General features: G+C 34.1%; 1 protein-coding gene across 1 annotated transcript; it reads right to left on the reverse strand.

Annotated features, from left to right (window-relative positions):
• Positions 1 to 1,678: 1,678 nt before the first annotated feature.
• On the reverse strand, positions 1,679 to 11,502 carry LOC133831958 (beta-glucosidase 24-like). Its single transcript, XM_062262359.1, has 14 exons — positions 11,385 to 11,502; positions 11,211 to 11,281; positions 11,074 to 11,140; positions 9,791 to 9,849; positions 9,583 to 9,658; positions 9,403 to 9,480; positions 9,210 to 9,297; positions 8,316 to 8,571; positions 7,884 to 7,999; positions 7,561 to 7,775; positions 7,440 to 7,471; positions 7,241 to 7,346; positions 2,205 to 2,313; positions 1,679 to 2,003 (listed from the first exon to the last, which is right to left on the reverse strand). Exons 1-14 carry the CDS (start codon positions 11,500 to 11,502, stop codon positions 1,679 to 1,681), a joined length of 1,716 nt encoding a protein of 571 aa, XP_062118343.1.
• Positions 11,503 to 13,274: the final 1,772 nt, after the last annotated feature.

Here is a 13,274-nt window from a genome sequence, read left to right on the forward strand (position 1 = left end):
GACTTGGGCATATGACCTATACAACTAACAAGCCCCAAATAGATTATGGGCATATGACTTGCTTAGCTAGCAAGACCCCACTAATCTAATGGGCATATGACTTGTTTAGTTTATGGGACCCCAAGTAATAATGGCCATTATAGTATGTACGTGACATAAGTGTTATGGTATGTTTTATGTTACGTTATGAAATTTATGTATATGAGTTATGTGTTAGGTTTTCCTTGCTGGGCATTAGGCTCATTCCTTTATTTTTTAGTGTGATGCAGGAAACTAGATACGGAGGCGGAAGGATTCTTGGAAGCTTGGCATGTGTGTTGAGGATGAACGGACTGAGTGGACTACGTGTCGATTGAGGATGAAGTTATTTATATTTAGCTTTTTTAGATCATGTTTTTCCGCATTTAGTTTTTTTAAACAATTGAATTAAAGTTTATGTTTTTCTTTTAAATAGTGGGTACCCATGCCATATTTTCTATTATTATGTATTTGATACAATATTTTGAGATTTAATAAAGTTATATTATTTCTTATGTATCTTTCCCAAAATAGTAGTTATGTATAGTAGATCTAATGGTCCAAGGTCATAGAAATAGTTGGGTCATTACACATGTTGATAAGATATAACCCCATTTTTTTTACATTAGCAATGCTCATTGTAGTTAGAGCAGACATCCTTCACGTTTTCGGGAAATTTTGTATAATTTAGGGTGCCGAAAACATGATATTATCAAAATATTGTGCGTGTGGTGGTCTTGGAAATCTAGAACTGTGTTTTTGACACCCTAAAATTTCAGAATTTCTTAAAAATGTGCAAGAGGTTCGATGCAACTACCATCAACACTAAAAAACTAGGGTTATAACTTATCATGTGTGTAAAATGTATAATTCAGTATGGTACTACACAAAAAGTGTGCAACACCACTGATGTTCTGTATATATTAATGTTAAAATAAAATTTTAGATTGATGAAGTTGTATTTCAAATTTTAAGATTTTCGAGTTCGGGTTAGAGAAATGTGATATTAAAACCAATTTTGGGTTTCCAATTTTTAGAAGCGTTAAGGAGATTCAGATTTAGAATCAGATTGGGTCTTCATACATAATACAGTAAAACCTCTATATAAGAACAATTTTGAGATCAAACTAATTGTATTCTAATTGAGATGTTATAACTAAATAGAAGTATTGGTATAAAAAGATTTGAAACACCCAAAAGTATGAACTTTAACAACAATAACTATAAAATTTCCCTCATAACTATTACATATTTAAAAGCATTCAAGTAATTTAAATGTGGAATAAATATTTGATTTTCTTTATTGAGACTAATTTTTTTTATAATAAAATAGTTATTATTCTTATATAAAGTATTCTTGGTTTTACTGTAGACTTTTGGAGCAATGTCAATATTTTGAAAAATATATATTTCTTTGTAACATCAATGATATAAAAATTTCAATATACACAAACTACACAAAAAGAAAAAAATGTACCCATCATTTGAGTAGAACACTAGAACATCCATTCATAAATGCAAAAACAAAACAAAGTTAGAGAGCCCAATGATTGTGGACTGGATGTGACTTTTCTTGCTCCCGTGCGCTGTGTGGTGGAGGCCAAGAACAAGTGAGAACAAAGAAGTGAGAGAGAAATATAGAAAGAGGTAAGGTAGGTGATCAAAGGTCTCCATTTGGTTTAGGTTTCCAACCCGAATTAATTTTGGATTGGTCAAGTTTGCCCGAATTAATTCGAGTTGGGCGAGTTTTGGATTTTCGGGCAAGTTTTTTTACGCGTCGGGCCGGGTACTGGGCTTTTGGTGCAGACTTATTTATAGATCCTTTCAAGAATGTAGGAAGCCATAAAGCAGATAGTTTGGGATAACGTCTACGATTATCACTATAATCAACAAAGTATAACCCATATCTTACTGTATACCCACTTCCCCATTCGAAGTTGTCTAACAGTGCCCAGTAGAAGTAGCCTTTTACATTCACACCACTCCTGAAACAAATTAAATTATGTATAAACAACAACTCTATTAAAACCAAGGATAAAGTCTAATAGATTAATTATATATTAAGAATCATTTGATTTTGATTGACTTAATTTTAATTTAAAATAAAATATATGAAACTGGATTTTAAATTTGCAATACTCATATATTAAATTCTAATAACGATGACGATGATGATGAGTACTTACTTCATTGCTTTATTAGTGTAGTACAAATGCTGAAGAATATAGTTAATCCGAGCTGGATCTTTAAGTGATTCTTTCAGCGGTCGTTCTGGTATATTTCCATCTGGGTATCCTGCATATTTAAGTATTAAAATGCATTATATTACACTAATATTAAGGAGTACCATAGACTGTAAGGAAAGTTAGAGAGATGTCGATGAAGAAGAGAAAATGATTCTCATTACTGAAACAAATGATAATGGCAGTGTATAAATACAATAGCTAAGCTAGGGAAATTATAACAAACTAACATAATTAGTTACAGTAAAACAGAAAGCTAACAACATTTAACTAACTCTAAGCCTAGCTATGTACAATCGCTAACACGCCCCCTCAAACTTAGAGTGGATAGTGAAACCACTCGAAGTTTGTCTCGAAGATGAGGAAACCAGGAGCTTGACAGAGCTTTAGTGAGAACATCAACTATTTGATCTTGAGAAGGAGTATGCTTGACAAGAAGAGTCCCATTGATTACCTTTTCCCGCACAAAATATAGGTCCAATTCTATGTGTTTGGTTCAGGCATGAAGAATTGGATTAGCTAACATAAGGACTGTGCTAAGGTTATCACACCAAACAGTTTGAGGCTGAGAGGAGGTAATATGCAGCTCTGAAAGTAAGTGTTGGAGCCAAGATATTTCAGCTGCAATGTTAGCTAAACTGCGGTATTTAGCCTCTGTGCTTGATCTTGATATAGTTCTCTGTTTCTTTGAAGCCCAAGACACCAAGTTTGTATCAAGATAGACACACATTCCGGATGTAGATCTCCTGTCATCTAGGTCCGAGGCCCATTCTGCATCACAGAAGCCAGTTATGTAGAGATTAGAGGACCTACTCATGTGTAGACCATAGTCCAAAGTGCCCTTGAGATAGCGAAGTATCCTTTTTACTGTCTTCCAATGTGCCTGAAGTGGTTTTTGCATGAACTGAGAGACACGATTAACAGCATGTGCAATCTCTGGCCTGGTAATAGTTGCATACTGAAGAGCTCCAACCAAGCTTCGGTACTCCTTCGGGTCTTGCACAGGTTCATTTCCAAGAGCTGAGAGCTTCTCGCCACCACACATTGGTGTAGCTAGAGAGTTTGCAAACTGAAGCTTGGCACGACAGAGAACATCATTGATGTACTTCTTTTGAGATAGGTGCATACCATTAGCAGTATGCTAAACCTATATGCCCAAGAAATAGTTCAAATGTCCAAGATCTTTCAATGCAAAACTAGTATGCAGGGCATCTATTAGAGATTGTATAGCAGAAGAAGAAGAGCCAGTGACTAAAATATCATCAACATAGACCAAAACGACGGTAATATGTTGACTGGTAACTCTTGTAAACATCGAATAATCAGACTTAGCTCCTGTAAAACCAAATGCTAACAGAGCAGACCTCAAATGTTCAAACCAAGCTCTTGGGGCTTGTCTCAAGCCGTAGAGAGCTTTATGCAATTTACAAACATGTTGAGGTAGACTAGGATATTCAAAACCAGGGGGTTGGATCATGTACACATCTTCATGTAGCACACTATTAAGGAATGCATTGTTGACATCAACTGTTTCACAGTCCAACCTTTAGACAAAGCAAGAGTCAATATAACCCGAATGGTAGTAGGTTTCACTACAACACTAAAAGTCTCATGAAAATCATAACCATACTCTTGATGAAAACCTTTAGCAACAAGTCTAGCCTTGTGCTTATTGACTGTACCATACAGATTCTCTTTAAGCTTGAAAACCCACTTACACCCAAACCATTTTCTGTCTAAAGGACGAGGAACTAAAGTCCATGTTTTGTTGTTTTGAAGACCTGTAATTTCTTCATGCATAGCAGCAGTCTAAGAAGGGCTAGATAGAGCATCTTTAAGTGTAAGAGGCTCCTTGGATGCTATGTAAACCTTTGGTTTATAGACACTGACCTTTGCTCTAGTCATCATCTTATGAGTGTGGGTGGGATTTGATGTTAATGATGATGAAGGTAAGTCCACATGTTGGATAGTGTCAGAAGAGATGCAAGGGACAATTGGACTTGGTGACTGAGTAGTTGGGACAAGAGATGGAGATGTTGGTGGTGATGAGGAACTAGTGGGTGGTGGACTTGGAAAAGACATAGGTAGTGATGGGTGGACAGTGGTGGAAATGGAAATAGAGGAAGGGACAGTAGGTGATTGACACAACAAAATTGTAGTTGAAGTGGAAGTAGAAGGGTACTGGATAGATGAAATAGAAGGCAGATTGGATTTGGCAGCATAAGGGAAGGAAAATTCATTAAATATAACATCCCATGATATGTATACTCTGCCTGTTGGGGAAAGGCATTTGTAACCTTTGTGTTTTAAACTATACCCAAAAAATGTGCATTCAACAGACCTATACTCAAGTTTGTGTTTGTTGTATGGCCTAATATTGGGGAAACAAGAACATCTGAATACCTTTAGTTGAGAGTAGTCGGGGTCTTTGTTGAAGAGGAGCTTGAGTGGAGTGGAATGACCTATGACAGAGAAGGGTAAACGATTTATGAGGAAAGCTGAAGCTCTTACTGCCTCATCCCAAAACTTCATTGGCAGTGAAGCATGAGCTAAAAGAGTGAGAGAAGTCTTTATCAAATTCCTATGTTTTCTCTCAGCCAACCCATTTTTCTCATGAGTTGTGGGGCATGAAATTCTATGATTTATACCATTTTCTAATAGATAAGCACGAAGTGATTGGAATTCACCCCCCCCCCCCCCCCCCAATCACTTTGAAAGGCTTTGATAGAAGAGTTAAACTCTTTTTCTACTTGAGTTTTAAAATTGATGAAAGTAGCTAGTGCTTCAGATTTGGATTTCAAGAGGTAAACCCAAGTGTACCTAGAGTAGGAGTCTATGAAGTGGACAAAGTATTTGTATCAATTAGAAGATAAAATAGGTGCAGGACCCCACAAATCTGAGTGAATCAATTGAAGGGGTTGGTCATATGTAGTTTCGGATTGGGGAAAGGAAACTTGTGTATTTTTCCTTTGCAACAAGCTGTACAAAAATTTGAGAAAGTTTTATTATTGGGAAAAACATTACACTTGGACATTACTGACTTAACAACTTTGGTAAGGTGTCCCAACCTGCTACGCCACAAATTGAAAGGAGTACAAGGAATTGAATTACAAGAGCTCATTTGAGCATGTTGAAAAGATGAAACAGAAGGACTAAACTTAGAGCTGATGACGAAATGCTGGGAGAAGCATGGACAAAGTTGGAGTTTGGGCTGGAAGGCATAGAGACCATGCTTAAGAGTGCCCTGCATCAAAATGACCTTGGAAACCTGATCTTTGACAAGGCAATAATCATGATAGAATTCGAAAAAGACATGGTTATCTTTAGCAAACTGTGAGACACTAATAAGATTTTTGCTGAGTTTAGGCTCATGAAGTAAACGGTCAAGAACAAGATATCTGGAAGAAAATGGAGACTTGATGAAAGACTTACCAACATTTTGAATGGTCAAAACACCACCATCACCCATATGAATCTGAACGGAGCCAAGGTATTCAAACTTTTTCACTAAATTTTCCAAGTCTAATGTGTAATGATTGGTTGCTTCAGAATTGGGGTACCATGCTGGGTCATTAACCGAGTCAGAAGTGGCAATGTTCACTTGAGGTTTTTCCAAAGGATTAGCTCCAACACTTGGAAAATCTGGATTGAACCGTTGATAGCATTTGGAGGAGATGTGACCAGGCCTACCACATAGTTGGCACAGTGGTCGATTCGTGTTCTGCAATGAGCTTGAACTGAATCTGTTGCCCGAATTAGCTGGAAAGAGGCTGCTGAATTGGTTACCACGACCACCAGTGGCATAGGGATTCCAATGGACTCATCCATATGCAGTGTGGGGATTACCACGACGAGACTGGTTAGAAGAAAAACTAGAGATGTTAGGCTTATTGAATTGATCACCAGAGGGAGAGAAAGTAGGACCTGATAGGCGACCAAACTTGTGGTGAGCTAGATTGACTGAATCTGAATCCAAATCAAGATGTTGATGTTCCAGTCGATGTTCTTGGGAGAGAAGAAGAGATTCAATTTGTTGTACCATGTATGGATCTGTACGGGAGTTAACAAAAACTATGAATGTGTTGTAATCAGGTGGAAGGCCTTTGAAGATAGCACCAATATGATCTTTGACAGAAACGGTGTGATTGACTGAAGCAAGACGATCCACAAGAGACTTGATCTTCAGAAGATAAGCATCAAGAGTTTCTTCACATTTTTTAGCTGAGTCGTGAATTGATCTATCTTGGCTGTTGTTTGAGTGGAGAAGTAGGTTTCAAGAACATTCCAAACTTGAGCACAAGTTTCAGATCCAACCACTCGAGTAAGCATCGTTTCCGTCATGGAGGACCTCAGCCAAGAATAAAGAAGATTGTCTTGTTTATCCCACTGGAGATAAGTAGGATTGGTTTTCTTTGCGATCTGATCGGCTTCAGTCAAGAACTTTTCTGAAGGATTTGAATCGGTGGAGATGTAAGGAAGCAGATCATGACCTTTAATGGCAGATAGTACTTGGGGACGCCAGAGCAAAAAGTTGTTGTGGTCCAATTTCACAAAAAAATTGTGAGTAAACACAACAAGAGCAACGATCGTGGAATCAGTAGCTGGAGTAGCTATTGATGGAGTCGCCATGGCTAGAGAAGAGAGTAACAAAGATGAACAATCACAGAGAAGAAAAAATGAAAACGAGAAACCCTCAGTGGAAATGGTCTGATCCCATGTAAGGAAAGTCAGAGAGATGTAGATGAAGAAGAGAAAATGATTCTCATTACTGAAACAAATGATAATGGTAGAGTATAAATACAGTAGCTAAGCTAGGGAAGTTATAACAAACTAACATAATTAGTTACAGTAAAACAGAAAGCTAACAACATTTAACTAACTCTAAACTAACTCTAAGCCTAGCTATGTACAATCGCTAACATAGACCACCATTAATTAAAATAAAATATACAAAAGCTAATTAAAAATTGAGTTCTAACCATTCTCTGTGATATAAATAGTGGGATTTTGGTACTTCATCTTCATGTACTCCAAAACTTTCTGCAGCCCTAGTGGATAACTATACACGTATCTATTCCCTTCAGACTGTTCAAGTCATAAAATAACAAATTCAGCAAAAAATCACATGGAGAAATTAATTTTGTTCAATTATATACGTTCATTGATTAAAATACTTGCCTTAGGACCTATTAGAACTCCATTTTTCTCAGCTGAAACAATAACACAAAACTATAGAGATCAACAACAAATTATATACCAAATGTGATATTTATTCATGTATTAAGATATAATATTGTACCTGCGAGTGTTACTAAGGAATCTCCAATATAGTGTTTGTGTTCCTCTGGTTTATCAGACTTAAAAGCATATCTAGAGGTATAGTAGTTGACACCAATAAAATCCAATGATCCCTTTACCAAATTCCTCTCTTCCAAAGTGAAAGTTGGTAGCCTCTCCCCAACATATTCTCTCATCACTTTTGGATAATCTCCATGTGTCAGTGGTTCCAAATGCCTGGTTAGTATGGGTATTATTATTGATCAAAATTCAATTTAAGCTAAATCATTTTGACATGCTAAATGAACATATTTTAAAAAGTAAAAGAAAAATTATAAGCTGTACCATCCAAAAAGAAATTCCAAGTATCTTCCTGCAGCTGCTTTATCTTCTGGTGTGTTGTTTAAAGGTTCCATAAATTCTCCAACAACAACAATTCCAATTTGTCCTCCTTGTTGTGCCTGGAATTAATAATAAATATATTTTTTAAATATGACATTTTTTTAATGTTTTTTTTTAGTTTTTTGGTTTTTGAAAGATACTAACATATACCTAATATATATTAAAATTCTACCAAACATGTAATAATAATAATAATAATAATAATAATAATAATAATAATAATAATAAGATATTAATTTGTATATAAAAAAATCATAATGAATGTAAATTTCGCTTAATAATATTACAATAATTAAGTGAATGTTTATCAAATTAATTAGCTAATTTAAATATTTTTATATGAAAGCACTTGTATTGTATGTGTAGCTAGCTTACTTGGTACTTTTGTTTATAGAGCTTAGCAGCTGCAGCATGGGCAAGGACAAAGTTGTGGCCTACAATGTAAGGTTCTATGGATGAGTCACCAGCCGGACATGGACCGGCGGGCGGCGGCAACGAACATCTTCCCGGTGCACCTTTCCCTAAGTCATATCCAAGTGCCACCACAAATGGTTCATTGATTGTTACCCAATGTTTAACTCTGTCCCCATATGTTTTGAACAAAAGCTCACTATAGTCCTTGAAGTCATTTCTGGAAAATAAAGCACTTAATGTGAATGACTCATTAGAGCATCTACAATAGTGACACCCTAGGTTGCCAAAATTTTAAAATATTAATATTTTTGTATTATCTTTCGTCCATCTATTCAAATTGTTTTTTATAAAAAAAAAAAAGTAAGAAGGGACGGTTGCCAATTTTTGACAACATCTCTTGGCAACAATTTGATTTGGAGACCCACATTCTGACTTGGGGACCCACAAATGACTTTGGCACCTCCTCTAGCATCAGCATTGGAGATACTTTTAAGACACTAAAATGATGTTTGGATGGGAGTAATTGAATGAAAATGAATCAATTTTCATTTCATTCATCTGTTTTGTTGCATTTTAGATTATTGGAATAACATTCCAATAGAATAGTTTTCTACTATTTTGGTAGAATGACTATTCCATTTGAAAATAGGAGGAATGACTATTTCAATATAAGATTGAAAAAAATTAATAATTTTTTAATCAATTTTTTTATTAATATTAACTTTTATTCCATTTCATTCTTATTTTTTTCCCATTGTCATTCATATTCATTCATTTTCTTTTCCTCCAACCAAACGTCACCTAAAATAAAATCAATATTAAAGTGAAATAACATTAATTATTGAGGCTGCTTACACAATTTGGCGACTCAAAAAGCTACCATACTTGTCTTCAAGAGCTTGTGGTGTGTCAAAATGTAATATTGTCACAAATGGTTTCAAGCCTACATTCAATCCATATCATATGATATGATTTTCATCAGTAAAATTATTCAATTAGAGAAAAGAATATATAATAAGCATGTGAATAATGATTAGTTTGGTATTACCATTTGCTATTAGTTCATCGATCAAATTGTTGTAGAAGTCAATACCCTCTTGGTTTATACCACCGCTTAGTGAACCCTCTAAACAATTGAAAGTTTTCCAACTCAGTACAAATAAAATACCCTATATGTAATACAAATTTGTGTATAATTATTATTTCATAAATATTTGTATGAACTTACGAGGCAAAATCCTGGACCAAGAAATGGAAAATCTGTAAGAATCGACTCCGAGGTCCTTTAGGAGTTTTATATCTTCCTATAAGAATATAGAACATATATGCATAATGTATATTAGTAATTATAAAATTAAACTGTTAAATTATTTATAGGATCATATGAGATCAAGAGAGTGGTATAATAATAGTGTTTTAAGTTCTCTGCTACATACCTTATATCGTTTGTATGAATCAGTGGCAATCAAAGTGTTATTTCCATCTCTAATATTGCCTAACCAAAATAAAAAAAAAGGGTTTATGTTACATAAGTAACTTTGAGCTGAATAATTAGTCATATATGGTTCATAATTAATGTTATATTACTTTATAATATAATATTTTAGATTAAATAAATGTGACAAAGAGTGTCACATGTTGTAACATACAAATACAAATGAGAGTTACAACATTTTGTATAGTGTGTAATACAAATGTGTAACATATTTGAAAGTTACAATTTCAGTAACAAATTTGTAACTCCCAAATATTATCTATTATAGTGTAAATTTGTTGGTACAAAATTTTGAGTTGAATCTCTCAAAGTCATAAGTGAAATAGTTGTTGGAGACTTGATTTTAACCCCAATAATATGTTTGGAGTTTACAAAATCAATTGGGAATGATTTGGAACTGTTTGGAAAAAATAGCACAAAGTTGTGTGCTGAAAAATGCCAGTGGTTGCAACCAGGGGCATTGGTGGCCACGACTTGGGTGATAGAGAGCCATGACCACAACCAGAAATGTTTGTGGCCACAGCTAGGAGGGTTGCCTGCCAATTTTTAGTTTTTTTCCAATTTTCTTGAACGACTCTAACAACTCTCAAATAACTCTCAAATCTCCTTTTTAATTCTATAAACATCCAATTGATCATTGGTAACAGCCATGGAGGTTGATAGAATTTGAAATTAAAATGGTATCTCAAAACTCTATAAATAGGAGCCTATTGCTCACTTGTAAGACATAACTTTTCTATCCATTAGAGCACTTGACTAGAAAACACCTAGAGACTTGATAATTCCATAGAACTATTTCCAAATTGTGAGAGTTCTCTTAGTGCTTGAGTTATGGGGAAATAAGCTTTTGGACAAAGGTTGTAAACCTTGTTCAAGTTGGTGATCCTCAATGCTCGTCATTTTAGTGGTGTGAGTGAGAGTTCCTTGTTCATTGTTCCTGTTCTTATCTTTTCTACTATTGCTTTTCTTCTTATTCTTCTTTTCTTATTTACTAGTATTTCTTATTTAGAGTTGTAAATCTTTTTATTTTTTTTGTTTCAAATACTATTACTTTATTTTTGTTTAGAGTTGTAATTTTCTATTCTTTTCTTCTTTTTCTTCTTATTCTATTTGTAATTTTCAGTCATATAGTTATAACATTATTTAATCAATCATTATTTATTTGTATTATTTTACAGGCAACATATTTTTTCCTAACAATTAAGGTTTTATATTTAATCAAACCTGGGATGGCAGCATAGGTGTCCCAAATACTTGGTGTCCTCCCTCCTTCGTTTCCTGACCCTTCAATCTGTCATTAGTAAATAATTAATTACATACACATAACAAATATATAAATCGAAAAAAAAATTGTTACATACTTGTTGGGCTGAAGTAGCAGCTCCAAAAAGAAAATCCTTTGGAAAATCAGATCTCTTGATACTCAAATCATCTTCATTTTGAAAATTAATCACACAAAAAAAGTGTCATGATTTTGAATTAAAAATTAGATTAAAGAAACTTTAATGTGATTATCATAATAGTTAAATATTAACCTAGAGCAGCTGCTTTTGTATAGAAGGCAGAAATGAGCAAAGCCACAACAAAGGATCCAAGAAAGCTCAATGGAACATTCATTATTACCAGTTGTACTGGTAATACTGAAAATGCCATTTTATATTATATGGGAGTTATAAGATTAATTTTTGCCTTACAATCTCTCGAACCTAATTGTTATTGTATAATTTTTTAAATTGCTACCACCAAAGAAAAACTAATTCCAACAAAATTGTCTCAAAATTAGAATTAAATTATGCAGAAAGTGCGCTATTTCATTGAGGAAAATAATTGAATTATTTTTACTACTCAAAATACTGATTTAATATATGTGAAAAAGGGTAACGAAATATAATAATGGATTGATAAAGCAACAAATTAACAATTATCTTATGCATGATAATAATTAACTGTAAAGTAACGTATGACAGAATTAGCAACCATTAATTTTCTAGTGTTTAAAGGAATCCCTCACTTTGGTAACCGCCAATTAAATTTAATGATATATCTTTGGGATGTCATAAAACAAAAAATTAAAAGTAAAATACCAAAATGATATGCTTATACCTTAAGAACTATAATTTGTTCTTCACTACACATCATTAATTCTAGTTGCTTAAATAAGAAAAAATATTGTTAATATATAATATTATGTGTGATTTCATCAACTGAAGATTAAGAGAGTAAGAAGGTAAGTAAGACTAGGGTTTTTATGTTGTTCGACTGTTAACGAAACTTAATCCATGAGTTACCGTATAACTGAAGAACTAATTGTTAAAGCTCAAGTTCTCTTTGAGGTCACAAATGAGCAGTGTTTTAGCTTGTTCCAAGTGAATGCGTGTTTATAAACGACCCCTACTACTGTTGCGATAATTTTGCTATGCAAGTGCACACAGTTGCAATTTGTAATAAAATGGTAAAACCAAGTATCGTCCTCAATGACTGATTTATCAATTACCAGTCGATTAATTTCTTGTTCTATTTGATGAATTAAAATTCTTGATTTTTGTTATAAGGTGCAGAAACAATAATTGAAAATTAAATGGAATGACAACTAATAGTAAAACTTTTAATTTAATCACTGAATAAACAAATAGGATATTTAATCTCATCAACAATCCTCCCTATTATTCCCTAATGCAAAGTATGAGTTCTTATTCTTTTTACCTAATTCAATTAACAAGTTGAAACAGCAGCCTATAATCATACTATGAATTATAAACTCAACCTAAGTGGCAATTTCCTATATTTCTATGGTAAATTGAACCACAAAGGTAGCATTAATCTCGACAACTTAATAAACAGTTACACAATTAATTCAGATACTCTCGTTCTAAATTAGAATTATATCCAATATAACCACAACAGATTTAAATCTCACTTCTCAGATTTTGACTTAAAAACATATGTATATGACTATAGATGGCCAATCAATAATCAATCTATAAGAACAGGTTATATTGAATTGAAGAAGAAGAAAATTGAAATTGCATTAGTTCATAACATGGTTTCAAGTGATTCAATTAAACATCCTAAACAGAAAATTAGTTCATAATCATAATGCTAATCACAACAAAAATTAAAGATAACATCAGGAAGAGGAAGAAAAACATGTAAAAATACTCTAAGCCTGAGCCTTCAAAACCAGAACTTCTCTCCCCGTCCGTACGCATTTTCTCTTCTCTTTTTCGCCATATTCAAACCTAGGACTCGATTTTTAAAGAGGCGGGTCGCGGCTCTACATACACCATGCCGCGGCCCGCGTTGCCGAATTCTGGGTTGATGCCCATCTATGCCGCGACCCTCTCAAGCCATGCCGCGACCCAAGGATCTCCTTCAAAACAGTGGTTCTATTTCCCACCTAGTCGCGGCTTTACTTTGCTCATGCC

Source organism: Humulus lupulus, chromosome 4, assembly GCF_963169125.1.
Source record: "Humulus lupulus chromosome 4, drHumLupu1.1, whole genome shotgun sequence".
Lineage (NCBI taxonomy): Eukaryota > Viridiplantae > Streptophyta > Magnoliopsida > Rosales > Cannabaceae > Humulus > Humulus lupulus.